The sequence below is a fragment of the Vidua macroura genome, chromosome 3 (genome assembly GCF_024509145.1).
Source record: "Vidua macroura isolate BioBank_ID:100142 chromosome 3, ASM2450914v1, whole genome shotgun sequence".
In the NCBI taxonomy this organism is placed as follows: Eukaryota; Metazoa; Chordata; class Aves; order Passeriformes; family Viduidae; genus Vidua; species Vidua macroura.
The window spans coordinates 47,860,834-47,888,819 of record NC_071573.1 but is presented as its reverse complement, the minus strand read 5'-3'; the positions used below and the strand labels follow the sequence as shown (position 1 = coordinate 47,888,819).

Genomic DNA, 27,986 nt, shown 5'->3' with positions numbered 1-27,986 from the left:
AGAGCAAATCAGGCAAGTGGAGGAAAGTTTTGCAAATGTGGTGCTCTGCTGCTGAGTGTTGTCTTTGGAGAGAAATATTTTGTGCAGATGTGAATGGTTTTTTAGACTTTTCCATTGAGCAAGGAAAAGAGAACAGGCTGAATATCAGGGCTTGTCTGTTGTGAATCCCTCTTTTTAGTTTTGATATGAGCATGTTGTTTGTATCCCGTGTCACCAACAAATTTGTGGGAGGAATGAAGTAACCATTTATAACTGACAGTGGCACAATTAGAAACATAAATGCTTTAAATGCCTTTGCATGTGAGGTATCCTTTGTCCTCTGAAAGAAAATACCTTCATTTCTCCTTTGTAGCTTTAAGATTAGCAATAACAAAATAGCATTAATGGACTCATTTCAAGTCCACTAAAGTGCCCCTAAACTGGTAGTATTTCTTTTTAATGGAAGGGAGCTTTAAGGCTATGTAAATATGCAGTCATATCCACCTGTTCTGGCTGGGCTCCTCTGTGGGTTGCCAGGGAATCCTGCCCCAGTGCAGATGGCACAACTTCCCACCGTCTGGGATGACCTGGGTATTTCCAGAGCTGTTTCTCACACTTTTGTCCCTCATTCCTTGTTGCTCTACAGGCATTTTTTGTCCTTTCTGAAACACACTTTCCCTGAGGCACTCTCCAGGGTGGCTGTGGGGCTCAGCTGTGCCCCACAGTGGGTTGGCAGGAGCTGATTGGCATGACCTGCTCCTGGTATGGGGTGGCTCCTGCCTCTCCTGCTCCTGGTACCTGGGCAGGAATGCCCAGAGCAGAGGTATTTTTACAGCAGCAGAATATCAGCTTGTGTTGTATTCTGTGATTCTTCTAAAAAAACAGCAGTGAGAAAGGAATCTGCCATTTTATTGAAGGCCACAGATGGCAGACTGGGAGTGACCGAGGGTGGGATACCCATGCTCTCCACTTCAGCTGCGCTTGCTGCACTCCATTAAGTTTCCCTCAGGCTTTGCATGGTGTGAATTTTAGCTGAGTGGCACTGAAACACAGAAATGTTTCAGGGTTAAAAGAGAGGCTGAATGATGAGAGCATGAGCACCTCTGCTGTGAGCTTGAGTGTGGGGAGGGCATCCCTCAGTTAGGGCACAGGTCTCTGCTGCAGGCTGTGAGAACACCAGCCTGGACTCTGAAATGCCATCAGCAGCCTTGGCTGAGTGCAGCCTGGGCATCTACTGTGGTCAGCAGTTTTTAAGGCATATATGGCTACAGTGCCAGGTAACTGTTTCTTGAACTTGAAGCAGCTTTAAAAAATGTATATTAATTTCTCTAAAATCCCCCTGATTCCATGACCTCCAACAGCCTTGAAAAAAAGAGATTTTCTTACCTGCTCTTTTTGCTCTCTTTTATGTGACAGACTGAGGACTCCTTTATCTCTCAGTAAAATGACAACATCTGAAACTTAAAAAATAAAATCAATCCATATGGAGTGCTATACCTAATTATGGCAGTTACTAAAAAGCTGATAACACTTGAGAACAATAAATGGTAGAAACATTTCAAATTGAAATATTAAAGTGAAGACTGTTTTCAGGTATAGTTTACTGAAGTGCTGTACATCTTCATTTCATAAAACTAGAGTTTAGACTCAGGTAGGAAGCTGTGGTGGTTTGAAATGGACTGGCAGCAGGACTGAGGTCTTGGCTTGAAGGGTTTCTGGAAGTGAGATAAAAACATGGAGGGGTTAAGAAACTGGAAGATGAACAATTCCTGTTGTCTTTCTTCTTGGTGTTTGGTGATACATGCTAATACTGAGAATATAAAAGGAAACACTCAGAAGTCAAGGCATTGCTAAGTTGTTCACTATGATGGTATGCCTACTACCTCCTCCCACTCTTTTCTTCCTTGCTTGAGTACTAGATATCAGTGGTGGTCTGACTGGCTCTCTCTGGCTTACACTGGACTCTGGGAAGATACAGAACACAGCAGTTAGAGCCATAAGCTTTGCTGAACAGCTGAGGGCTGTTTGAGCATGTGCCTACCAAACTACAACTGGTATGTGAATGTGACTATAAGTAAATCATCTTATTCAGCCCAGGGCCTGCTGAACTTTTGTGCATGGCAGAAGGCTGCACGCCAGAATTTTCCCTTGAACTGGGACAGCTCTCAAAGTTACTGCTTTGAGCTGAGTCAGTAAGTGAATTGGGAATAAATGTGCTAAAACTTTGAAATATTTTCTAAGTGATATAAAGGATTGATTGTACACATACATTTCTTTAGACATAAACCATTGGCAAAGTCTGGGATTAGGTCTGGATCCAGCACACCTTAAATTCCCTCAGAAAGGAGTTTAGAGAATGAGGGGGTCCTTTCTCAGTTTTGTCTGACCCTCTTCTCTTGAGTAAATAATGCAGTGTACCTTGCCATTGAGTCTTGTTAAACCTCTGAGACTATTCACCTTTGTTAAATTGCTGTTTTATATCGACAAACTTAATTCTGCTTCTCTCTTACAAGAGCAGTGAGTTGCTCCATCCGTGACACCCACGCAGTAGATTATGTGCTTCCTTACAGGGCCCCTTGTTAGGAGCTCTTGTACAATTTTTCTCACAGCAACCCAGCTCATTGACAGCATAGTAAGTGAAGACCTTGTGGAGTAATTCAAGGTCTTACATCCACAGAATTAAGATTTAATCAGCATGTATGCTGTGGCTACAAAAAGAAATGTATTTATATGCTATCTTTGAAACAGATTCCTTCTTTTGGGTTTTGGAACTATTAGGTTCCTTGATAGAAGCTAAGCAATCTCTTCCTGTTTGAGTTTTTATGGGTAAACTCTGTTTAAGAGAATTTTAATATTTCAATTATTTTATTAAAATTCACATTATAATAGATGTTACTAAATGCTTTATATTATTATTATTATTTCTCATTTTTTGATGCTGTGTATAATCATGTATGCATAACATATATAACCAAACCATGGCTTGTGGTGAATAAACTGTCCATATAAATCTGAATGTGTATGTAAAAGAGAACAGTTAATATTGAAATGTCATTGTATGAATAGGCAGAAACACGGCGGAAAGAGACTTACACTGGAAGTCTCCATCACATTGTGTTTCCAACTAAACTCCTATTTCTTTCAGTCTTGTTTGCACAGAAAATGCAAGTGTACCTGTAAAGTGCTTACTACTATGTAAATGTAGTGGCAGTTGGAATTCCAAATAAGCATTGTAGTGGTATGTTTCTATTTCCATAGCCATAGTGAGGTGTTCTCTGTTTCTATCTGTTCTTTTAAGATCTTGGCATGGCAAAATTTGTCATACGTCTAATTAGAAATGACACTGTGCTTTGGATTTTATTGGTAGATATTCTCTCATTCTATCTGCTTTTACTTTTGAGATTTTTCCTGGGGCTGGTAAATTAAAGATTGAAGCTGAGAGTCCTATGATAGAAGAAAAATGTGTTCTGGTATTTTAGGTGAGTTAGAGAAAAAGAGGCAATGAAAAGCTATTAAAACTCAGAACTACAAACAAATTACTGTGAAAGAATACCTCTAGTCCTTCTGCTGATTGCCTCCTATTGCCATCAAATAATTGGCTTGGATAGAGTCAAGAGTTTAAATGGATTAGGTGGTGGCGCTCTGTACAATATCTGTCTATTTGGAACGCATTGCTGACCAGGAATGCAAATTTTTGCCCCATAATCGTTTCCTGACTACTGTCACTGACTTTCTGCCCCTACATCAGTGCATACAACATCAAAGTGATTGTTTCAGCACACATAAGAATGTGAAAGTCATCAACAGTAGAGAAAGTGTGTCATGAGAAAAAAAGTCTCTGGTTGTATAAACCTTTTACATAGATTAAATAATAGAAATGCTTTTCATCAGTGATAGGCTCTACTATGTAACTTTCTGATTCTTATACACGTAAGGTTTCTACCTCTTAGTTTAGCTACCTGCCAAATCAGTTCTCAGTTGCTGTTTTTTCATTGCTTGGAAGTCCTGAAATAAAGTAAAAAATGAAATAGTATTTTTCCATTGATATCAGTCGATACGATATTTGCAGCTACAACCTTGACAATCTTATTATTCTTTTAAAGCTCTGAAGTACCTTCACCCTGCTTGTGAGACGGAGCAGAAAACAGGGAATCCTGAGTTTGTCTCTATCTGGCAGTGGAAAGTGTAGCATTCCGGATCTGTAAAATTGAATGGTGTCAGTTTGGAAAAATGAGTAAAGAAAATTTGAAGTAGTCAGGTGTCCAAGACTGAGCACCAAGATGTTTCCTATTACCATCCGAGTAGCAGTTGCATCTGGACAGTTTTCCTTATCTCCTGTTAATGGGCCCATCAATGTCTTGCCACATGACTCAGAGATAACACTCTCCAGGAGCCAGTTCTGTTTAACAGGTGATTAAGAACACACCTTGTGACTCAAAATAACATCAGCCCATTGTGAGGTGCTCCACCCAGAGGGAGAAGCTAGGCATTCCCACCTGGATAAATCCAGGGATTTCTAGACAGGAAAGCAGCCTTTCCACAGGTTTCCAAGAAGACACAGCAACCACATCTGCCACTCCAATTTGGACTGCTACCAGCACGCTGGCCAAAGGGGTGTCAGGTTGTATTCTGACTTTGTCAGTGGTATTCTTTTTGTATCATTGCATGTATTTTTGTCTTCTTTTTTTTTCTTTTCCCAATAAATTGTATTTCTGACTTGGAGTCTCTCACTGGTTTTGCTTTCAAACTAGAACATCAGGTTCTTAGTATCCAGAATTATTAATAGAACTTGTTGTCCTGCCAGAGTATTTCACTTTTGTTTTGGAGACCCTGTTTGTGTTCCCTCAAAAAAGTTATAAATCACCTTTGTCACAATAAGTGATTGTGACTGGTTGAAATTCAGAACTCTGTAACTCAATTTTACCAATGCAAAACAAAACTAAACTTGAAATAAATACTCTTCCCTTTAACTTTCATAATTCCGAATTAAGAGAAAGTGTTTTTATAGTATATGAACTATTTAACACTTTATATTGGTATCTAAAGACCTACTTTAAATACAATAGAATTGAAATTTTAAAGTAAAAAAAAAAAACCAAACAAAACCTCCCTTTTTCAATAGAAGGAGCAGAAAGTGGGAAATTGTTAGTAAGAGGAAGTGCTCACCTTTAAATAAGAAATACAATATTCATTGAGTTTATTTTATGAAAACTCATTCTTTGGTAACTGCATCTTGAGCTTAAGCTTGGGTTTCTTTGAAATTATACATCATGATGCATATTTTTTAGAAAAACATTAAATTTTAAAATGTCTTTTTAAAAAATATAAAACATCTGTAAATACTGTATGTGCTTGTTTAGTCTTTTGATATGGTCATATTGAGATTATAATTCTGTACATGAGCACAAATGCTCTGAAGATTTTGAGTATGTATTTGCAGTTTTTGGGAAATGTGTGAAGTACATGATTTTTTTGTCCAGGTGTACCAACTTGCTGTTTCCTTTCTGTCTCCTTTATGATCCTTTTTCTTTTAAGGATTGTCTCTTTAATAACTTGGATATAAGAAGGTTGTGGTGTAGCTCAGTTGTGAAAGAAAATGAGTGGCAACAACGTCTTCATACATTTATAAAAAGGCCTGAATTAGCACAAAAAAATGGAAAACTTCTAGCTCGAGACCTGAACTGAAATGATTTCCTGAGAGGATTCATTACCAATACTAGTCAGTTCTTTGTACTTAGGAGAGACCAAGCCCTCCATTAATAATAATAAGAAAGAAATAACCAGAAGTTTTTTTTATGCTATTTTTTTCTGGCATTTGTTTCTCTCTCATTCTGAAGCAGTACATCCTGCTGTATGAGTGCTCCATAGTGTTCATTAGCTGGCTTATCATCTGTCAATAATAGATTTTTGATTTTTTCAGGCATCTAAAAGAAGCTGTGGAAATCTATGTAACTACAAAATCATTAATAATTGATTTGGAACAGAGCTCAACCATCTGTCTACAAGTAGCTGTCTTAATTTCAAGATGTTGCTTGGGAGATATTTAATCTACCTGAAAAATCAATGACATGGGGTATACTTACTGTGTGGGAGCCTGGCAATGTCACAATTTGAATTCTGGAGGCAGAGAAGAGTTCTGTTTGCTGTTACTTTGGATGAAAAGAGATGAGACCTTAGCTGAATTCAAGGATGTATTACCAACAGCTAGAAGGCAGATAGGACAATGAGAGTTTGAAAGGAAAGAAGAGTAGGTTACGTTTGGAAAGGCAGAGAGGCACAGAGAGAAAAAGTGCTGAAGTTGATGCTTAGATAGTGGCACGCTTTTAAATGGAATTGTTGAGAAGACTAGCTGTAAATATTGGGGTTGAATTGCATTGTACTATAAAAAAAAACCAAAAAAAAAAAACCAACCAAAAAACAAACCCTGCAAGTATCTAATAATACCTGTGAAACATTGAATCACAAATTTGGAAGAATTGCTATATGTTGTGATAGGAATTGATCATCTCATTTAACTTCCTATCTGAGCAAGCATTCCTGCATTGCTATCACTCTTAGTTCAATTACATTTAATTGATTAAAAGAGTTTATGAACCAAAATTAAATCCAAAAAGAAATTTGCATACTATTAGGTGAGAGGCTCTGCTGACAAGTGCAAAAGAATTTATGAATTTTATAAGCCCTTAGCTGCTTTTGGAATAATTCTTTATTATGACTGAAATAAAAATGAATTCCATGGTAACATGTGCTGCAGTATAAGCAAATAATTTCTAGTGGATTTTATTTTATTCTTTGCGTTGTTATTTAACAATGTCATTTGATCGTATAGCTTACCTAATGAGCTGAACATTGAGCATCAAAATAAGTTTTTTTTTTTAACTGATAAGCTACAAGTATAATATATGCATAAGAATCAATTACAATATATGCAAAAAAAAAAAAAGTAAATCTCACATTGGAGATTCAAAGCCAGGACAAACAGAATACTTGAACTCAAGGAGGTACAGACAAGAGCTTCACTATCTTGCACCTTTAAGCAACAGTAAAGAAAGTCTTGAGTGATCAGAAAGTAATAAAATATGAATAATGTAGGTGGAGTTTATGGAAATCTAAAATCAATTTCAAATGGAGTCCATTCTAATTTTGTGTGTGTGCGTGTGTGACATTTGTGTGTATGATTTGAGAGAAGGATTATTGAATCAAATAGGCTTTTTGGCACCTGAGCTGTTGAGGCCAATATTAAAGATATCTCTTGTCACTAGGAGTGGAAGAATGATGGAAACTATAAAAATGGAGATGTTTTCTACATTTTATTTTATTCCACTTCTTTTAAATTATGGCAGACCTCTTTTGAATTCAAGTCAATTGTCTCAGTCTTTGCTGTCCATGTGTCCTGGGCCCAAAAATTCAAAACATGGGAAGATGGTTGCAAGTACTGACAGGCACCAAAAGAAGGGAAAGAGGCCTAACTTGCTTATAGTCTGTCCTTGTGAAGCATGGATTAAATTTATTGCTTTTTCCTGTATTTATTTCACAGCCCTTACCAAGTTACTAATAGTGGAGATGTATCGTCCTTTGTAGGTGAATGTGAGTGAGTTATGCCCCCACTGCCTTGGGGCTGCACACAGAGCACAGACCTAATCCTGAGCTGAAAAAAGCTGTGAGTCTGGCTATGTCAGGTTCTTGTCTTTTTGTTAATGTGGCTACTTGGCTGCTCATTGCTGCAGAGCACAGGTAGGGCCTGCTTGTATTTGTGTGGAGAATTTTGCCTAGGTACATTCTCTTTCTTCAGTGGCTTGTATATAAAATACAAATATCATTTCACTATAAAAGGTTATTCTGAGGGATGAGGACATGCATGTTGTGAGGTGATCAGGCTTGGTCACTACTGCCAAGATTGCTGCCCAACCAGTTTTTTCTTGAGAAGTTGTGAAGCACTTGCCCTTCTCAGATTGTTGAAAATCTGTCAAGAAGTTAGTATCAGTGCCCTTCGAAAACCTCCTGGGAGCAACCAAGATCTCCAGCTCCTCCTGCTTGTTTCTCTTGCTGTTTGTGTTGGTGTACAGGCACTTCAGAGAGGCACCCTGTGCTGATTTCCTAGGAAAGGCAAGAGGGTGTTCCCCATAATGCTCTCCTGTAGGCACATCCTTACTTAGGTGGATATGCTTGAAGTGGGCTCATTTTAGTCCTGTGCTGCTGATTACGAGGACTCTTGTATCTGATAAACCCCAGACAGCTTTTGTTTGCCCATCTACTCCACCACTTCCTGACTTGATTGTTGAGCATCCTTTTGCATCCCTGTTGGTCTTAGTTTATAGCAAAGATGCTGTTGTCTCATTTAGTAAGAAATAAGTTGAAATAATTATACTGCTGTGTCTGGAGAAAATATGGATTTGAAACAAAAATGTACTATTTTAGAATTTTTTTCAACATTTGTAATATAAAATTGAATTACTGGATAAAGACTTAAATGATACATTTAAAAATAAATAGTGTTACTTAAAATAGCTTTTGAAGATCACTGGTTTTGTTCTCAAAGATTTTGATGGGAAAGGATGAACTTACGATAAAGTTCTGAGATAAATATTGAAAATGTTTTTGTGTCTGTGCACTATGTTTCAGTATGCACAGCTATATAGGTTCTCTTCAAAAAGTGTTTCTATTTATTTTTGTTGATTCATTTCATTATTACTTGATTTCATCATAAAACCACTACCTCATTTTCTTTCTTCTTCCGTGTCTGAACTGTTTTCAGTTGTATGCACAAAAGACACAATATATATAACACTCCTCTGTCATGCATCATCCTGAGCCATTAAATGGTTATAGAAGCTCTCAAAAGCAGTCATACCCTGCCATTAAATGGTTACTAAAGCTCTCAAAAGCAGTCATACCCTGCCAGACTTTTTGCAGTGAAATTTTGAAGATACCAAGGATGAGAAAGCATGACCTGAATTTGAATAATGTGTTTAAAATAGTATAGTGTTATGCATTTTTAATAACTGCAATTGAGGTTCTTGCAATAGCACTGAAAGCTGTGCTTTGCTCCCAGTATAGGTAACATAAAGATAATTTAAATTTTAAGAGCTCTCATGTGTTGCAGAAGCTGGAGTAACCATCTATTTTATTTGTCTAAATTGGAGTTGTGTCTCACAATTCGCTTATGTACTCCTTTCTTTCTTTGCCTTAAACCTTTTACCTAATATAATTAAATTTTTTTAGTTTGTGTGTCACATGAAATATTAATCCTCATTAATACTCATTTTATTTTGCCTTTCATTGATCAGTAGAAGCACAAAAGATTAATGTAAGTGCCCTTTAGGATCATCTAGTTAAACAACCCTGCCATGGACATGGATATTTTTTACTAGATCAAAAACCTGTCTTTCACATCTGTCCTCTACCTCTTTGGTAATATCAATTCTTCCTTTTTCAGTGCAGATCTTCCTTTATAGACCATATTTCATAACTTCATTAGTTCTTTTCCACACTTCCCTTTATCATCACTACCTCTTCTTTGAATATAATATTAATTATTTCTATATAGTTAGAAGAAGGAATGATCCTGTTTTTACTTCTGCAAGTTAAATGTATGAAATGCTGTTAAGTTTTTAATCAATGTAACACAACTACTGTGAATATTTTAATTACATGAGCCTTGCTGTAATGTCTGAAGTTCTAAAATAAACTTCATGTTAATGACTTATTAATGATATTAATCTGATTTTTAGTGCTGGAGTCAAGGACTCAACAACATCTGAGATGACATTAGAAGAGCATTAGTGAGGCTAAGAACTAATTATTATTTTATGCATGTGCTTGATAAGGATGCAAGAGCAAAGGCAGCAAAAGCAGTTTGGTATTCAGAGCAGCCCTCCGGGCATTGCACTGTCCCAGTTGCCTCCATGTGAACTGAGAGGGATTGAAGTGGGGCCATCCTGGTGCTGTGCCCCCACTCAGGCTTCAGGGCAAGGCCAGAGAGAGCTCAGCCCTGTACTTCATATGAACTTCAAAATTGATTTCAATAGTGTGGCTTACTGCTTTACCATTGTGAAGAAAACTTATTTTGGATATGAATGAGGTGTTCTGGTGCAATAATCTTGTAGGATTATTGGTTTGACAACAACAATGTTTAGTATTTACAAACTACGGGAATTACCACATGTTTATATTTTGACACCTGATTTATCTTTTAATTTATATGTTTTTAAGGACTATCAAAGGACATGCACTGTGCTGCTTTTGAGCTTTTGGTGAAAAATTACAGTTTTTGATCTGGTTTGGAATATGTAATCCTTGGAATAACTTGGATCCTAAAATAAAGTCTAGATTCCTCATTTTGCTATGCATACTGTAGAACAAATTCTGATTCACACTTTTCCAGCTGGCTGTTACAACTCCTTTAGAAGCTTTAGAACACACAGTGGGGGTGGTCTCACAGGTTAATAAGCCTAACTGACATAGTAAAAAAGGAAATAAAGAAAACCATAACTGCCTCCTTTTTGGGTCAAATTGATCTCATAACTATTCATAATGAACTTTCTGTGTCTGGGGATTTCTTGCATGTATTTTATTTGGAAAGTACAGTCAAATGTGCAAGTGATTACTGTGTGGATTCATAAATATAACAAAAGTTTTAGAATTTTAAGTCTATGGTTTGATAAGAAATCTAAAACCAATACAATATTCCACCATCTCCAAGAAAGCCATTTTGCATCAAATTTTTTAAGACATGCTCACAACTACTTTGGTATGGAGAATGGACTGCTGCTTAGGAATGAATGTCAGACTTTCAGTGACATTATAGAACTAATTTCTAAAGTTAATCCAAGGTTTAAGCTCACTTCTGGGAGTTTACAAATGTTACAAAGGACGAAAACAACTCAGAATGGAACCTGATCTCCTGATTACTGTGTTTTAAGCCCAGCTGGAAATTAAGTATCATGCAGCCTCTAGCTCAATCCACACCTCTCTGCCCCCTCACTGTGGTGGAATGGGGAGGAGACTCAAAGTAGAATTTATAGGTTGACATAAGAACAGTGTAATAATTAAAAATAAAGTAAAATACAACAATAATGGTAAATGATAATAATAATGATAATAAAAAGGGAAAAAACACTGATGCACAATGCAATTGGTCATCACCTGCTGACTGATGCCAGATTCCCCTTCCTGAACCCAGATTGGCCACATTTATGGATAATTCCCCCAGTTTATGTACAAGTCATGAAATTCTATGGTGACGAATATCACTTTGGTTACTTTGGGCCACCTGTCCCAACTGTGCCCCCTCCCAGTTTCTTTTTTAGAACTCCTCACTGGCAAGGCACAAGACAAAAAAGTCCCTGACTTGGCATAAATATGACTTAGCAAAAATACCAAAATATTGGTGTGTTTCCAATACCACTCTCATTCCAAATCCAAAACACAGCACTGTAATTGCTACTGAGAAGGATTTAACACTACCTAGCTAAAAGCAGGATACTGATGCAAAAGTCTTCAATTCAGTTTGCATTATGCTGCAAGATATACAGTGGGTGTTAATATTTTCGAGACTGTTCCTGAACCAAGTGTATCATGAATGTCCTCATATCAGATTATCTAGGCTGACTATATAGCATTCAGAGATTAAATATTTTTATTGCTTTTACCCATTTATACTACTTTAGGAGTCACTGCTGTCTGCAGTCTAATCTCAGCAGATTTACTCAGAATTTACAGAGTCTCCATCCTCTTTGATCAGCATCTTTTTATAGTAACTCTCAACTTGCAATGGCAGCTCTCATGATAACAGATCTATAAAATATTTGAGACTGTACTACAAGCACCATGGTCACTCTCTGGTGGAGACTGTTTAGAGCAAGGAATGATTAAAATGTAATGTCTGTGTTTGTCAGAATTTGTGATTTTTGTCATAACAATCAGATCTGGGATCTTTGTTATAAGATTTCCCTAGACACAATTTGTTTGATCTGTAAATAAAGATTTTTTTTTAAATCAGGTTTAGGAATACAGTGCTGTTTCCTAAGTCACCTATTCTGGATGCTGGATTTTGGGAGGTCTTGCCAAATGTTATGAGACAGTGAATATTTTTGTAACTTCATTTTTCGGCATTATACTACAAAGATCTTATTTAATTGTCTGTAAGTAGGATTATGTATGAAAAAATAAATCCTGCTAAGGGGTGTGTATGATGACCATTAATTAAAATGCAAATCTACACAGTTTCAAAGGAGATGAAAGTATAATGAACATGGATCTTTCCTTTGCCCTCCTTGTGATTCCCTCTGCCTATTTAGCTTTGTCTAACACATAAAAGCCTTTTAAAACTATTTCAGTGTACAAATTATTCCTTATGTTTCTCTTGCAACATTGTGTACTGGAACAGGATGTGATAAGAAAATGATGGAACAAAGAGACATACAGTAAACAAGTATGTGTCTAAACATTCTCCTTCAGAATAATTAACTTCTCAGCTAAGTTTAACATATTAAATGCATTCAAGATATCGACATCTAAGAGGGTAAGTTAGTTGTAAGGGGGGACCATACAGAAATACAGTTTTGTCGTTTTGCATATGGAATGCGACATCTTTAATTTCTGGAATGTTATAAATAGTTTAGCTTTTGATAGAAAAAGGACACGTGCTGTGACAGTCGTGAAGTACTTAATATTTAGAAGCCCAATGCCTAGTGATGCTAATAGTTATTCCCAAAATATCAAAGGAAGTGCCTTCACTGACTACAGTAGACTTTATGTCTCTGAGAAGACATAGGGTGGGAAAAAGCGTCAGGACTCTGCAGCTTTCTGGAATGGAAAGAAACTCCATTTTGTTTCAAAATCTGTATGCTTTAATTTTACCTAGCTTTACAATGCTCCAGCACATCAAAAACTTTAGAAAGTGTATTATTTAACGTTTGTTTCCTTAGTTGTCTTTCACGTTTCTCAGCCACTGGAGGATACAGTGACCTGCCAAAGGTCAGTTGGTAGCAAAGTGGAGAAGAAAACCAAGGATTCTCAAGTCCTCGTTAAGTGACTCCTGTGCTAAATGTAACTTGTTCTGTTTTTTCCAAATGCCAGAGGAATCTTATCTGTGTGTGGGTATTTTACTTTTCTCTGACCTTATTTGAAGCCATTGAAAAAGAACAGAGTTAGGGTTTTCTGTATTTGTACACAACATCTGCAGTCCTTTAATTTTTCCAGGTAAAGACTAGTTGTCTAATGTATTACCTCTTTTCAGCCAAAAGTAGGAATCTCTGGTTTCTGCTTGGAAGGTATAGGTGCTGGCAGATTACTTCTATTTGTTATATTTTAATTTATTAGTGTGGAGATCTCTTTCAGGGTAATCACTCTGTATAGGAAAATATGTGTTTTTTTAGTAAGTCTCATTTCTTTTAGGCATTTTTCATTTTTATTTGCAGTATGAGACAGGTCATTCTAAATGCTTCCTAACACAGATACAGGATTAACTGAAGTAGTGCTTCAGTTGTTAAACCTGGTTACTTTCCATCCTTTAAGCTGGTAAAACAGATAAACTTATGATGGAAAAAATCTCTTTCAAAAGACTTGCGATTTTTCAAGTGAGAAATGGCTTTATTGCAATCAAGCTTTCTGTTCTGAAAGTTAACTTTTTATTAAGATTGTTCCCATTCATGCTAACAGTTTGATCCAACTAGATCTATTACAGAGATTCTGACTTTTCCAAGTATTCAAATTAGCCAACTACATATTAGTTGAGAGATTTGAGGTTGAGAATGCCTTGTCCACCCCTATGGCTGACAGAAAGGTGGCTAAGGCATTCAAACTTCCAGTGAGCGTTATGTCATATATACTGCTCACTGCACCGAGTAAGTAGAATGAGTTTGTCCTTCTGGCAAAATAAAATTTGACCAAAAAATAGTGTTCTGTAATTCTTTCCTGCATTTTTTTTTGCCTATTTCTTTTTTTCTAGAGTAAAAAATAATTTCACAAATGAATTTGTGGGCTTTAATTCTGATTTCTCCTGGTTTTATGTTTTTAAATTTTAATTCGCTCAAATACGTTTCCTTTTTCTGGTTCTTAAGTTAGCATGTCTGATTTTAATATTGTTCTAATCTCATTGCATACATATAGTAGTATGTGAATACCAGAACTTGTTTATAACAAAAGAAAATCTCCTTTCCCAATTGCGTATCAGATAGAATAAAGAAATGGTTTTATAGCCATTCAAAATTTTCAGAGCTCACATATTTCAAATCTGTTAATGACTGCTGCTCTAGTTGCTTTTGTGGCACAAATGTGATTTGACAATAAAGACATAGAATCTTTATAATCAAAAGGAAAATGACTGCAAAGGAAAATAAAATGTAGATACTGTAAATGTCAAACTATGACTAAATTGGACAAGTACAGAACATCCAGCCCTGATTTGCTTTTAAGTGTCTAAATAATGAGAATTCAAAAGCTCTAGTGTTTTGATGGCGACTTAGCCTTTTCTGCTTTCTTTATTCCAAAGGAGATTAAAGTATGGTTGGTTTTTCTGGGAAAATACAACTGAATTCATAAGAAAAATTCATGTTTTTAAAACAGAGAAAAATTAAATAAGACAAAGGCACATAGTCATTTTAAATTTCCTTAATTCCTTCAGTCCAAGTCCAGTGGGGTACTAGAGCTGATGCAACTGCTGTATACAACCGAAAGGAAGTATCATAAAATGTTCTGCTTTTCCTAATTATGCTGCAACCAGCCAAAATATAAATTGGGAAATGTCACATTGGAATGGGGTCCTATTTCAAAAAGCATTGGAACATACACACTATGTCACCCACTGTCTTTTGATATGTCAATTCACTGATTTTTAATGATTAGGTGTTTAGTTGCTTCCATTTTCTTAGAAAATTCCAGTCTTAATGTTTATGAACAGTTTAAGTGCTTTGATAAATAAGCCTTTACTGAGATTGTTCCCAAATCATTACATGGCAGAGGATCCTTGTGAAAATACAGCAATTTAGAGTGGGATTAAGAACAAACTGTATCCTTTTTCCATGGTGGAGACAGAAATCAGGTAAATTATAAGCGATGAAACAAGAAGTCTTGGCTTGTGTGTTTGTAAGGTAACTGTGTACAATTGAAACAAGTGTGGACTGGCATTACTGCTCTTTAGCAGTGATTTCTTTTAAGAAAACTCCTGTGAAAGCCTACTTTGATCAAAGAGTATGGCTAGCGTAGCTTTCATTTGTAAATAAGGAATTTTCATTTCTGTTTTGCCCATTCACTGTGTAGAATCAAAAACCCATATGCAAATTCTTGCTAACTCTCTTCTTCCAAATAACGCCTAAAGGAAACAATGGGCTACATTCTGTTAATCAAGTTATTTTTCTATGACTGCAGTAATTTTTAGAAGAATGTCAGGATTTTGTGAATGCCATAGAAATATTTCCTCTCTTTAGGAAAATAAGATTTTAAATTTTTCTTAGTGTCTGGCTGTTACAATTAGAATCCTATACAGGAATAACTCTGGAGATGCTGAGAAATTATAAATAAAATAGTGGTAGTTTTGGAATTCTTTGCAAAATACCATTCCTTATTTAAATTACATTTTACAGTTTTGTTTCATAGCAAATACATTTTGTTTGGGTGTTTTTCTACAATCAAATTAAAATACATTTTAAAACTGTAAAATCCAATTCAGAAAAACCTGTTTATTTCCACATAAATTCACCCCAGTATTTTTGTTTTTAAATGTATGTAGAACTTATTTTTATTACTGCTTGCTGAATAAGAAGACCTATGACCTATTTTTCTTAAATCTTCTAATGTTCTGATTGATGAAAAGCTTGACTAATTTGTGTAGCCAATAAGAGATAAAAAAATTTGCTTGACATGTAGAAATGCATAATTTTTGTCACTGAAGGGCAGGCTAATATTTGTATGCGTTGCTTGTCTTACATAAGCCTATAGTTTGCACTACAGCTCCTGAACTGCTACCAGCAAGAGCTATATAAAATAATTTTGCTTTTTAGAATGAAAATTAGTACTAGAGTGTGTGTGATCTTCTCAAGAGGAATAAAAAGATGATCAGGCCTGGAGCTTCTGCTGGCTCAAAGGGGAGATGATGATAAGACTTTTAATAAGGGGGGAAAATGTGCTGGTGTTATTGGGATGGTGGTAGCTAGAATTTATGTGAAAAAGGTGTAAATGTTCTGCTTCATTCATTTCAGTACTCGTCTTGATATTTTTTTTAATTGCATAGGGAATGTACCATGATTGTGTTTTCTGTGGACTTTATCCATTAATTATCTGTATTGTTCACTTGGCAGATCAATAGTTCAGTATTTAATTTCATTTCTTTTACATTGTTCTTTAAGTGAAAATGGGTGAATTCAACATGCTTTAAGAACTGACATAGCCAGAACATCCACAACTGTCTATTTATTCAGATTAGGTAAGAATAAAATATTTGTTTTCAAGTAAGTTGTGTAACAGGGTGAACAGACTACTGTGAAACCAGTCCATCTGTCATATAATGCTACATTACTGTATTACATCAGCAGCCTATTTTTTTAAATGCCAAATAAAATTGATACTGAAAGCTTTCCATACTGTAATACAATTAAGAACCCTTTTTTTTTACAAGAACATGATTTAATAGTCACTTGTAAATATTTATTTTGATGGTACTAGTTCTACTTCTATATTTAATGGAGTTTAATGACTCAGAGCAATTTCAAGGACCAAGAAATGAAATTTTTATACAGTATTTCTGTCCTCTAGATGCTGAAATATTAACGGAAGATCAGTTTACCTCCTTCAGTCTTCCCCCACCAGAGAGCAATGCAGAAATCACCAAAATACTTATCATTGTTTGCCCTAAAATGTTATTTCTGTCAATGTAATTTGAAACATTTCTTGTAATTAATTTTTTGTTCACCAGTATTTGAAGGATAATGATATTGTACTTTTTAAGAAAGATTTCATCCTTGGTCAACAGTAGCTGCTTCTAAAATGATCTGCTGCTGTGATGTGGCTTTGTAATGTTTGGGATCATCTGACAAGTGAGGAAAAGATATCAACCAGACAGATTTAAAAACATATCTCTTATGTAAGAGATAACATAAGATATACCAATTTAGAAAAAAATAAAATTTTTTTTTCAGACTTTAGAATTAAATGACAATATTTTGGAATCAATATAAGTGTTTTCCAGAGGAACATTACATTTTTTGTTAGGTGGATGAATATAACTGTGTTATAGCTAATATTTTTGTGACTGTTTTTTGTGAAGGCAAAATGTACTATTGGCTACAATTCATTTTTGTATCTGAGTTACTTATGCATAAGCTAACTTATTTAGTTATTTTCCATCTCCTACAATAATGTCTCCATCTGTTTTCTTCTTTTAAATTCCAGCCTCTGTACTGACCTGAATCTGTGCGCTTTTTTTTTTTTTTTTTTTTTTTCCTGTTGAATTTTGAAATTTTACTTTTCTTTTCTGGAAAAAAAATCAAACCTTTTGACCACTTGTGATCTCAGAGGTCAGGTTTCCATTGAACTTCTCGGTTTCTGAAATGTACAGGGGACTTCATTTTTAGTGTCAGGACCATCATATTATAAATGATCAGTACAACTCAGGAAACAACTTGACTTTGAAAGACTGTATTTTTAAAAAATTGTATTTTGCCTAAGAAATATTATTTCTATCTCTGGTAGCACTGTCTAGAAGCTCAAATCTTGGCATGACAGATTAATAAAAATAATTTATAGGTTTAGCGGCTTTAAAAATACATATTTCATTCTGAATGAAGTATTTTTGCAGAAATCTCTCTATTAATAAAATAGTCCTTCACCAAGACCTCCTTCATCAAGCTGTGTTTTCTTCTGAAGTGTCTACAGTGATGCTTCTCTTCCCTCTGTCATTCCAGCCAAAGCTTCATACATGTGATGGAAATAATTATTTTACTGAAAGCAGAAATACAATTTCCAAAATTATCATTGACTTAGGTGGTTTTGAAATTTCACCATCTGGATGTGTTTTTTAACTCCTTTGGGGAAGCTATTTCTGATTTTGTTGTGAAACAATAACATTCCAGGTTTGAGAAATGTGTCTTTTTAATTAATTTCCATTAACAGTTTCTAAGTTCCAATAAAAACAGGTAAATGAAAGGAAATGCTTTTCTTTATTTAGAATTTAAACATGAAAACCATTTAGTTAAAGTACTAATTTTTGCATCAGTTCATAGCCTTTTATATTTGCTGTATCTGATTCTGACATTGACTGAATATAGAAAATGCTTGACTAAGAAAGGCCAGAGTAAAAATAAATTATGAAGTATTAATACTATGAAAAAAAATTAAATAATATCTAAATTATTTTGCAAGTGGTTAATTTAAAAATAGTCTTTTTTCTTGCTTAAGATATCTTCTTGTTGTTTGAAATTGCATTTTCATGAGAGCTAGGGAGCTGGAATTGCCAACTGCCTAATTTTTCATAGACTTAATATAGCATTTTCTATAACCTTTTCTTGATTTCAAAGCTGAATCAGTGTGATATATTTCTCCAAAGTTATATGATCTTTCTGTAATGCCAGTTGAGTTGTTTTTAGGAACTACTTCAGTCTGCTCATCACAATCAAGGTATATAGCATTGATATGTATTCAGTGAACTGGGTGTACGTCTTGTATATCCAGATGTAGGATTCTTAGGTGAGGTAAAAATTTAATTGAAAAGAGCGAGAGTAATAGCCCTTGCAGTTTTATAGGCTTGTTGGCAGTGTTCTGACACGCTGAGTTCTCAAAAAAATTACAGTGATACAAGCAAACTCGCACTATTTTTCTGAATTAGAATGAAGAAGATTTTTTTTTTTTTTTGGTGGGGGAGTGGAATGCAGTATTAAGTGTTTTCAGATCAACTTATCCAAAGAGATAACAGTGAGAAATAACTGTAGAATGATGGAGGAAATAGAAGGCTATTGGGAGATCTTCTGTTTACCCAGTGTATGAAGCTGAGAAAAAGAGTGGTGCACTAAACCATGAGCTCAAGACTAGCAGTCCTTAGGAGAAAAGATAGTTATTTATTGGCATAAATTGCTACCTACAGAATGTACTGTATGGTATCTTTAAGGTTTTCCATTCCATATTGTACAATTTCTTGTGATGGGGATTACCCTTTATTCAATCTTTACCTAGGGATCACTGACAGCTTTAGTTCCAAACAGGCCACATGATTACAGGTTAATGGCAGGAGCTCAAAGTATGCTTTGAGGTTGTCCTTCTTTCAAAAAGTATTAGAATAAGTATTTGAAAAGTACAAGAAATCCTTGTATGGTTTGTATTAAACTACAAGAACCTTTTAAATGAAATGCTGGTTTTGATGAGTCAGCATTTTAGTTACATGAATAAGACAGGATCATGCTTAAAATTATCATTCAAACCCACAGTTTTAAATCAGTGAAGTGTGCAGAGCTTATCTTATTCATGCAAGTTCAGTGATGAACATACAGGGTTGATAGTAAGGAGAAGCCCAGTGGGACTGTTCATTTAATTAGGACTCAAAAATAATTGCAAAGAACTGGTGTCAATTTTCAAATATATTCAAAATAACCTTAATTATTCTTAATAAATGCCAAAAGTTTACCCTGTGCTCATTTAATGTAAGCACAGGCTTATATCCGTAGTACCACTCTCGTTTTACAACCAGTCTGAGACATTACCTGCATGTTGAATCTGCAACAGTATGGATAATTAGGGAAAATAAATTTGAATCTTAATTAGAAATTCACATTGACAAGCACAAATGAAGCCCTAAGAGTAATGACAGATAATGATGGATGATTCAATACAAACCTTTGTGCTATGTGTGAAGTCAGAACACCTTTCACTCACCACAGGTAATCTATTTAGGGACAGAGTATAACTATTTGCTCACACCAGTGTCTTCATATACAGAAAGAAAGAAACATGAGGCAGAAGTGCCAGCATCATAGGTACATGGAGAAAATTAGGCTCTTTAAACTATCTCCAATTCATCTATTTAATATGTTTGGAAACTTTTGGGTTGGTTTGTCATTTGATTTTATGATGTCAAATAATTATTTCAGCAAATAGAGGCTCTGAAAAGAATGAGAACAGTCATTCTTGTATTATTTTAATTAAGTTATTCTATAATTTAATGTTCATCAGATAGTACCTAGGGCTGTTTCCTGTGTTGGTGGACCAGAGATGCAATATTGCTGTCTTAGAAAAACTCATGACTGACTGCTTTTATATAAGCAAGCTCAGAGACTCTGTGTGTGACTGTCGTTAGCAGTTTGGTTAGTCTTACATGTTTCAAGCCATCTCTCAGCACTGTATTTTAGTCAAAAATCTAAATGTACTTTTCTGAACTTCTGAATATTTTAAACTTGGTTTTCATACCAAGTAGGAATAAAGAGTTGAAAAAATCCAATTCTGCGTTAAATGGAAAATGCTAAAATCTTTGACGTGAAGATTTTATTTTGTTTCTACACATTTGATTTAGAAAAAGAGTTGTCAGCACTCTTAAACTGAGCTTGTTTATTTTACTTTGGTGACTTTGCCTCATACACTGGGTAAACTGAAGGTGTCCCATTAACATTCTATCTCCACCTCCAAGGTTACTTCTTACTGATTTTTTTCTGGCAATCAGTTTGCCTGTACCTGTGCTTGTCAGTGAAGCAGTCAGAAGAAAAGTGGCCCTTACTTTGTGAGGTACCTTGTATCTGTCTCCTACCCTACAAGGTTTGTTCAGCCCATGTTGCTTACTGTACGTCTCTGCACAGGGGACAGGCTGAGGAAAACTTCTTGCGACCTTCTGGCCAACTACACTAATGACCTTGGACTCTGTGAAGTGTTAAAGTAGAGAGGGGAGAAAATGTCTAAGGAAACATGCTGCATACTGTAAGGAATATACTGTGACTCTTTGTACTTTTTAACAAGTTTGGATCAGGTTTGTAACTAGTTCTACTGGGCTATTCCACTCCTGCATTTGTGTAAAAGGAGAAAAAAGATTTTAGCAAAATGAAGAAAGCTGTAGTGTGGGTGGACCCCAGTACACCCAGCGTAAGAGCAATCCTCGTTCTGATGTATGATAGCTGAGTACAAAATTATGCTTATTTCATTTTGGTGTTCCTGAGTATAGTCTTAATTCCCTGGCACAGAATTTATTTATTTTTAAGGGACAGAAATCAAATTAAGACATCTGTATATGTCTAAGTAGGGCAAGGCTTCAAGTTTTTACCATGTATCTCTTGAACTAGTTTATTTCCAGATGAATTACTTTTTCTAGTATCCATCTTTATTTGGAGTTGATTTAGGCTCAATTTTAATGGAAAAAAAAAAAAAAACCTTCTTGTCCTGCACTAACAAACATTTTGTTTTTCACTTTTGTTGTGTTTGAATTAATGAAAAAAAGAAAACCCAAACCAAAACCAGTTCTTAAGATGCGGTGATGCGGAATTATGGTTCAAGTTGATAATTTTTGCAAGATGTGCAGATGAGCAGCAATGCAATTCTTATTTATATTTGGGAGTTTAAAGGTTTCAGGGTTTCCCCCCACAAATGACATGGCACAGTGGCACTGAAGAACCATAAAAATTGTGCTCTTAGGAGCTATATTCCTTTCATTTAGCTGTAAGTAGCTAAAGGATACTGCCCCTGATGTGTTGTCAAGACCTCCACTGGTTCTGCTCCTGGGTAAGTTGGGCATGCCTAGCTCCCAATGTGTTCAGAGCAAACACAGTTGTCATTGTTCAATAGCTCCTGTATCCTGTGACCCTTCTATTACAGGATATTTTTATCTGCCTCCTTGCTTTAGAGAAGATGCATTGTCACTGTTGTCATAGAGTTAGACTTTGAAATAGATTTCACAGAGTCTTTACATGTCAAGATGAAGGCTGCAAATTATCTTCACAAGGAGACAAGTGAAGTTTTAAATATTAATATTGTAAGTTTTTTCTGCGTTGTCTATGTATCAGAAGTTTAGTGAGTTTTTGTTAGGGTTAGAATTACCTCACTGGTAAAAAAAATGGCACATCTTTTGAAGAAGACGTTTGTTTAGAAAGCTTTCTGTAGGATCTGTGCTGCACTGAAATGTCTTTTTAGCTATACTTTCCCAGTTAATGATGTATAATGATGACTGAAAAACTAAGATATATGCTTATACAACTTCCTCTTCTCGAGCATATTGACCTTCATTTGCAGAGTGATCAGGAGGCAAATTATTTGTGAGTTTGAGTTACTTGAGAATGTTTAGGATTAAAAAGGATCCCACTGCAAGACAAGGGCTAGACAGATTTAGCTAGGTAAGAGCATATTAATAGAAAAAAGTCTAATTCTGAGGTGAAATGAAGAAGCTTCTATTTCATTTTTGAGCATTCGATCAGGTGACTCAGAAACAAACAATGATACAGGAAGGAAAACTATTATATCAGGCAGCAGCATGTGTTTCCCAGATTAGGCTTCTTGAGCAAAATTAGATTAAAATTTTCTTTCATCATTGTAATTAAACTATTCTGCCCTTTTCATTGTTTTAGGTCATTGTTGATGAATGACAGAGGAGTGCCTTAACTGCTGCTCCCCAAATATAATTGAGTTTGATGGTTTTCAGTGGAAGAGGTTATATATTTGCTGAATTTAAAGCAGCTGTTACAGAAACAGCAACTGCATATTTTGAAAGTTAAACTGCTCCTGCCTATATTGGATTAGATAGGTTTGAATCTTTAATTTAAACTTTTTTTTCTTTTAAATTTCCCTTCATTTTCTAGAGTTCTTATGTTTAAGATTTAAGATAACCACAAACCACAAGTAACTTCTTAGATTTCCGTGCAAGAGGTCAACTGTATCTGATTAGTGGACTGCTGTTGTGTTGTGTGTTCAGAACATTCCTGCTCACTTAGGAGATAATCTTTGCTCACTGAGTTATCCAGGCAGCTTTGAATAATGCTGTCTGTTGTGTGAGCTGCCTTTTGCACTGACAGAATCCATGCCCAATGCAGAACAATAATATGAGCTTGATATAAAGGGGAAGGTGTAATTTTTATAGACACCATAGAGTTCACTTTGCTAATCAAAACCAGAGGACTCTCCCAGAGCTTCAGTTTCTCTCAGAGTTAGATTTTATGCTGTTTAAATTCAATCCTGTCCATGAAGAAAGTTTAGGAAAGCATATGTAAATGTCAGTTAGCATATGTTTAACACATATGTTAACTAGTTAACAATTTCTTCCATGTGCTGTCAAAAGACTGACTACTGACAGCCCTGGGCATTTAACATTTGAACTTGTGTGTTCTTGAGCAAGCAGTAACTGCATCTCTCCACCTGTAATGCTATGTTTGAGAAGTGTGGCCTGTGTTTGTAGCAATCCTTATTATATTGCAAATATACCTTTAGCATGTTGCCTTATGTACAAATTATCTTCTGTACTTTGTCCTTCTGCATTTGTGGAATTTATCACCAAATATGATCAGCAAAAATATTTACTTCAATTTGAGCGAATTTCTATTCACTTAAGGGCAAAATAAGAGAGTTTACCAACAGAATTTGGAAGGAGTTGATACAAACCTTCAGTTACTATGTGGATAAAAAATGTAGGGACAGCCATTTCACAGACAATGGTTGACAAGCATAGATATGCTTGACAATTTTCTATTAATAACGTTTTCTATTTAAATAATTAAGTTCCATGACAGATGAATATTGGTTCTTTTCTTCTATTACATTTTGCACATTGCTTAATTCTGAGCAATAGACTGAGTTTTTCACACCTTGCTAACAATATCTACTTTTTGTGTTTACTTTTTGGTTTGGACAATGACACTGGGTTTGTATTCCTTAGGTTGTTAATACGTGATATATAAATACATGGAACATGGGAACCTCCAGACACTCTATGCATAAATAGCTTTTTCATGAGCAGTCAAGCTAAATGACTTCGTGCTTTTTTTTTTTTTTTTTTTAATGGATATTTGTTCTTTTTCCCAAGTATACACTGGTGACACCAAATGCTGTTCCCTTTCCTGGCTCTATATAACTCTCTTATTGGGCCAATTAAAGCACAGCTGCAGCCAATGCTGGTTTGCTATTTGCAAATGTGGGACATCAGATTTTAGGGGAAAATGGAGCATGACAGAATTTTATCTGTTATTCTGCTTCCACAGCACAGCCCAGCCAGAAAATTTTAATGAATTTTTTGGGAATCTATTAGGGGTACAGAAGTGACATACAAAAATTTTTTAAACTTTGAATAATAAAAGAGTATAAAATGCCCTGTCATACAGAGTTGTTCATATGGACCATGTTGGTGATTTAAGAAAAAAGAAAGAATAGTTGTAATTAATTTCATCACAGTTTCATTGAACATTTTGAGAAGTTAGATATTCAAAGAAAGAAAGGTGGAAATTATCAAATCTGTAAACTTCAACTATGAAATAGGAAAAATAAAAACTGGCATTGTAAGCCAGTGACTCTACTTGAATATTCTTTGTTTTCCAGTGAATGTGTTTTCTGGTCATAGTTCATAGGAAAGTGGACTTTGAGTTGGGCACAATTTATAAAATGTATGGTCAAAATTAGCCTAAAAATTGAATTGGAAAACCTAGCTAATGTAAAAATATATACATAAGAAAATCATAAAATGGATTGAAAATATTTTTATACCTACTCCATTATTACCTACAAAGAAATCTTAGGTTTCTGGCTCTACTGTCTTCAGGAATTACAACATGTTGTACTTTTTTCCCCCTTCTCAAAAGAAAAAAAGGAATTTTAGCTTTGAACTTAAAAGCTCTGCTTTGTTTTGAAAGTTCTATTTGAGAACTCTCTGTCCCCTAAAAGCCTGCATGTGTCTATTTTGCTTTTATATGTGGTACAATACCATTAAAACAATCAAGACATGAAGTTTAATATCCAACAATGGTTTTTGACAAGTTTTTTAGGTACTTTAACTAAATCTAACTTTAACTAAGTTGTTCTGCATTGCTGTTTCTTTCTCAAGAGTCCTTGAATACATATATTTTTTACTGTCTGTCGTGAATAAATTACTTGCAGTTTTAGCATGTTCAATAAAATAGAGAATATAAATTAAAGAAAGAAATATAAAGAGGGGACCTGTCATTCTGAGAGATTGATCTAGGATTTCTTGGAGATTTATTTCAGGAAATAATGCTGGGTTTATTTATTCTTTTTTTTATTTTTATTTTTATTTCTCTATTCAGATGGAAGATGTCATAGCCCGCATGCAAGATGAGAAAAATGGGATTCCTATTCGTACAGTGAAAAGCTTTCTTTCCAAGATTCCCAGTGTCTTTTCTGGTAAGAGTCAAAGTTAATTTCATACTATTTTAAAGTTTTATGTAAGAGTATGCTCTAGTGGGAAACACTTTTAAATAAGTACTGTTAAGAATCCACAGTCATCTGGTCTGGAGGAGACATTATTTATCCTTTGAGTAGTTTAATTATAGAAGTTTTTGATATTTCCCTCAGAGTGGGTTTGGAGTGGGTTTACACAGAGATGTTTTTGTCCTGAAAATTAGGTGAAGGGAATACTTAATTTACTACCAAAAATTAATTATCTCAAACTGGCAATATTTTTATGGCAGGTCAGGTCTGGTTTTTAGCCAGCTTCCATAGCAAGGATGAGTTTAGTGTATTGGCCAGTACATGAAGATAAGAAATTTCATAGCAGCGGAACAAAAGAAAAAGCATCACCACACTCTGCAACTGATGCTGGTCAGGGGCTGTGACATTTATTACGATGTTCATCATCTGCTTCTTTAGCTTGGTGCCTGTGCTTGAGAAACTAAGCCTGAGATCTTTGTGGTGATTTGCAAGACAGCTGTGCACTCTATAGCTGGTCCAGGTCAGTACAGTCATAGGCACAAAAAAATCTTTCTATTAATTAATTAGTTAGCATATAATTACTCAGTTATTTACATAATTTTATGACAATTTATGCATTTATGTATGTGGCTAAATACTCCAGTGAGTATTGAGTTCCTTTGAAATAGATTCCATTGTTTAACCTAATTTGTCCATAATCAGTAAGTGTTATACAAGTTTCTACTGTCCAGAACACCAAGAGGAATTCTGTATTTTAATTTTCAACCTTTGGAATGTTTTCCTAGTGAATAATCCTGTCATAAAGAAGGATAAAGCCTTAAGAGCAAACAAAATTGCTTCCTAATTTTAGAAAATAGATTTTAGATTTTAGACACTTGCACAAAAAAATGCCTCAGGAGAATGGAACTTTATTTACCATGAGTTAGTGCAGCATGGAATCTTATTGAAGAATTCATATTAATTTTTAATCTCTGCCTTTACTGGTGTATGATGGATTTCAAAATAGACCGACCAAAATGTCTTTTTTTTTTTTAGTGGAATAGATATCATACTTTTAAAGGTTGAATTAGAATATATATATGCACACACAGTTATACATAGCAGTTACTGATATACCAACTTTTCTATTGATGCATTAACTTTATTAGCTTCATAGGGAAATAAAAAGTCATAGAACAGTTTTTCTTCCTCTTTTCTGATTTTCTCTCTCAAAAACCAGGGAGTACCAGTAATTTTTGCTACACATGACTGAAACTCCCAGAACAGCATAACTGTCATTTTAGTTCAATTAATCTACTTTCCTGTCAGTTCTCTATCCTGAGTGGAATCTGAAAGCTTCAAATCCATGTCCTAAGTCACTAATTTCATTTAATGTGCTAGGAGTTTGTATATGTAGCATACGAATATCAGGTTAACTCAAAGCTGTTGATTGGTAGGAAACATGGGAATATTGTCTAAGGGTCATTACGGCAATAATGCAAATATATTTAACAAAAACTTATTGTTCTGTTAATACCCTCAAAAGCATCAAAATAGATGCTCTTCAGTTGAAATATATATACTTATATGTTAATATATTTTTATATCTATGTGTGTGTGTGTTGTGTATGCATGTGTGTGTGTGCATAAAAGATGTCTTGTACACACCATCTGTCCTGGATTATGCCCCATAAATACCAGAGCTTTGCAATTGTTTTTTTTCTTTTTTTTCCCATGGGGAAAAGCAAAACGGATAACTCTAGCACAGTGAAATCATGTTCCTCCAAGCACTTAGGAAAGACTCTGCAAGTCCCTTAAACAACTTGTAAAAGCTAAGGATGGCTATAAATTGTCTGTAGGAATAGGGTCGTATGTGATATAGTTGTAATTGTTTTGTGATATATATATATATATATATATATATATATATATTTAATGTACTTCTATTTCATAGTATTGCTTCTAAAAACAGCAAGTGAGAAACTAGTTGAAAGAGCAGTCACTTTTTATTGCTGAATTACTGGCTATCTCTTAAGGTGACTGTATTAGCAAAATCAGCCTGAGGAGTGGTATTTGAATTTAACAGAATGTTGTGATTGTAATAAATTAGATGTTGTAATCATACTATCTCATTTACTGAGTCATTCCTGAAATGTTTTCACAAGTAAAATATCAACAGAGAGAAATAATTGAAATACAGATATTTCCCTATACACTATACAGATTTTTGTTCTTCAGAAAAATATAATCCTAAATTAAAGATGATTCCATTTTGTGAAATTTTGAAAAGATGAGGACTCCATTTGCTTTATGTTGCAAATATTCCATACATTCATAGAGAGCAAATAAAAATTTGAAACTTTTAAGGCTCTAAGGGAAAATTAGGTAGGAGATTTTGCTCCTTCTATGTGATTATGCATTTTGATGAATAAAAGAAGGACTTACTGTCTTCATGCTTTTGAAAGGTTTTGGAGGAGTGAATAAGATAATGTATATAGACATCTTGCTGGTCAGCAATAATGATTACATGAAGGTTGTCATGTGCATTCTTTATTAACATGGATTAGAGTATTAAGAATAAAGAGGAGGTGATTTTCCTGGTCCATGGTTCACCTTTAGACCTGGAAATTGATAGAAATGATGAATTTAGGGAGTCTGACATACAAATAATAGAGATTAGAAGGAGCTTTAAAATATAT

The 27,986-nt window shown here is 34.9% G+C and overlaps 1 protein-coding gene across 10 annotated transcripts in view; it reads left to right on the top strand.

Moving 5' to 3' along the window:
• RGS7 (regulator of G protein signaling 7) overlaps positions 1 to 27,986 on the top strand; it is a 239,595-nt gene that overhangs the window by 78,472 nt on the left and 133,137 nt on the right. For all 10 annotated transcript variants that reach the window (XR_008436147.1, XR_008436148.1, XM_053972664.1 and 7 more), the window contains exon 3: positions 25,185 to 25,281. Coding sequence is in view for 8 of the 10 variants with exons in the window: in XM_053972664.1 (XP_053828639.1) it covers positions 25,185 to 25,281 (97 nt within the window). In the remaining 2 variants the exon portion in view is untranslated. The remainder of the gene's footprint in view (positions 1 to 25,184; positions 25,282 to 27,986) is intronic.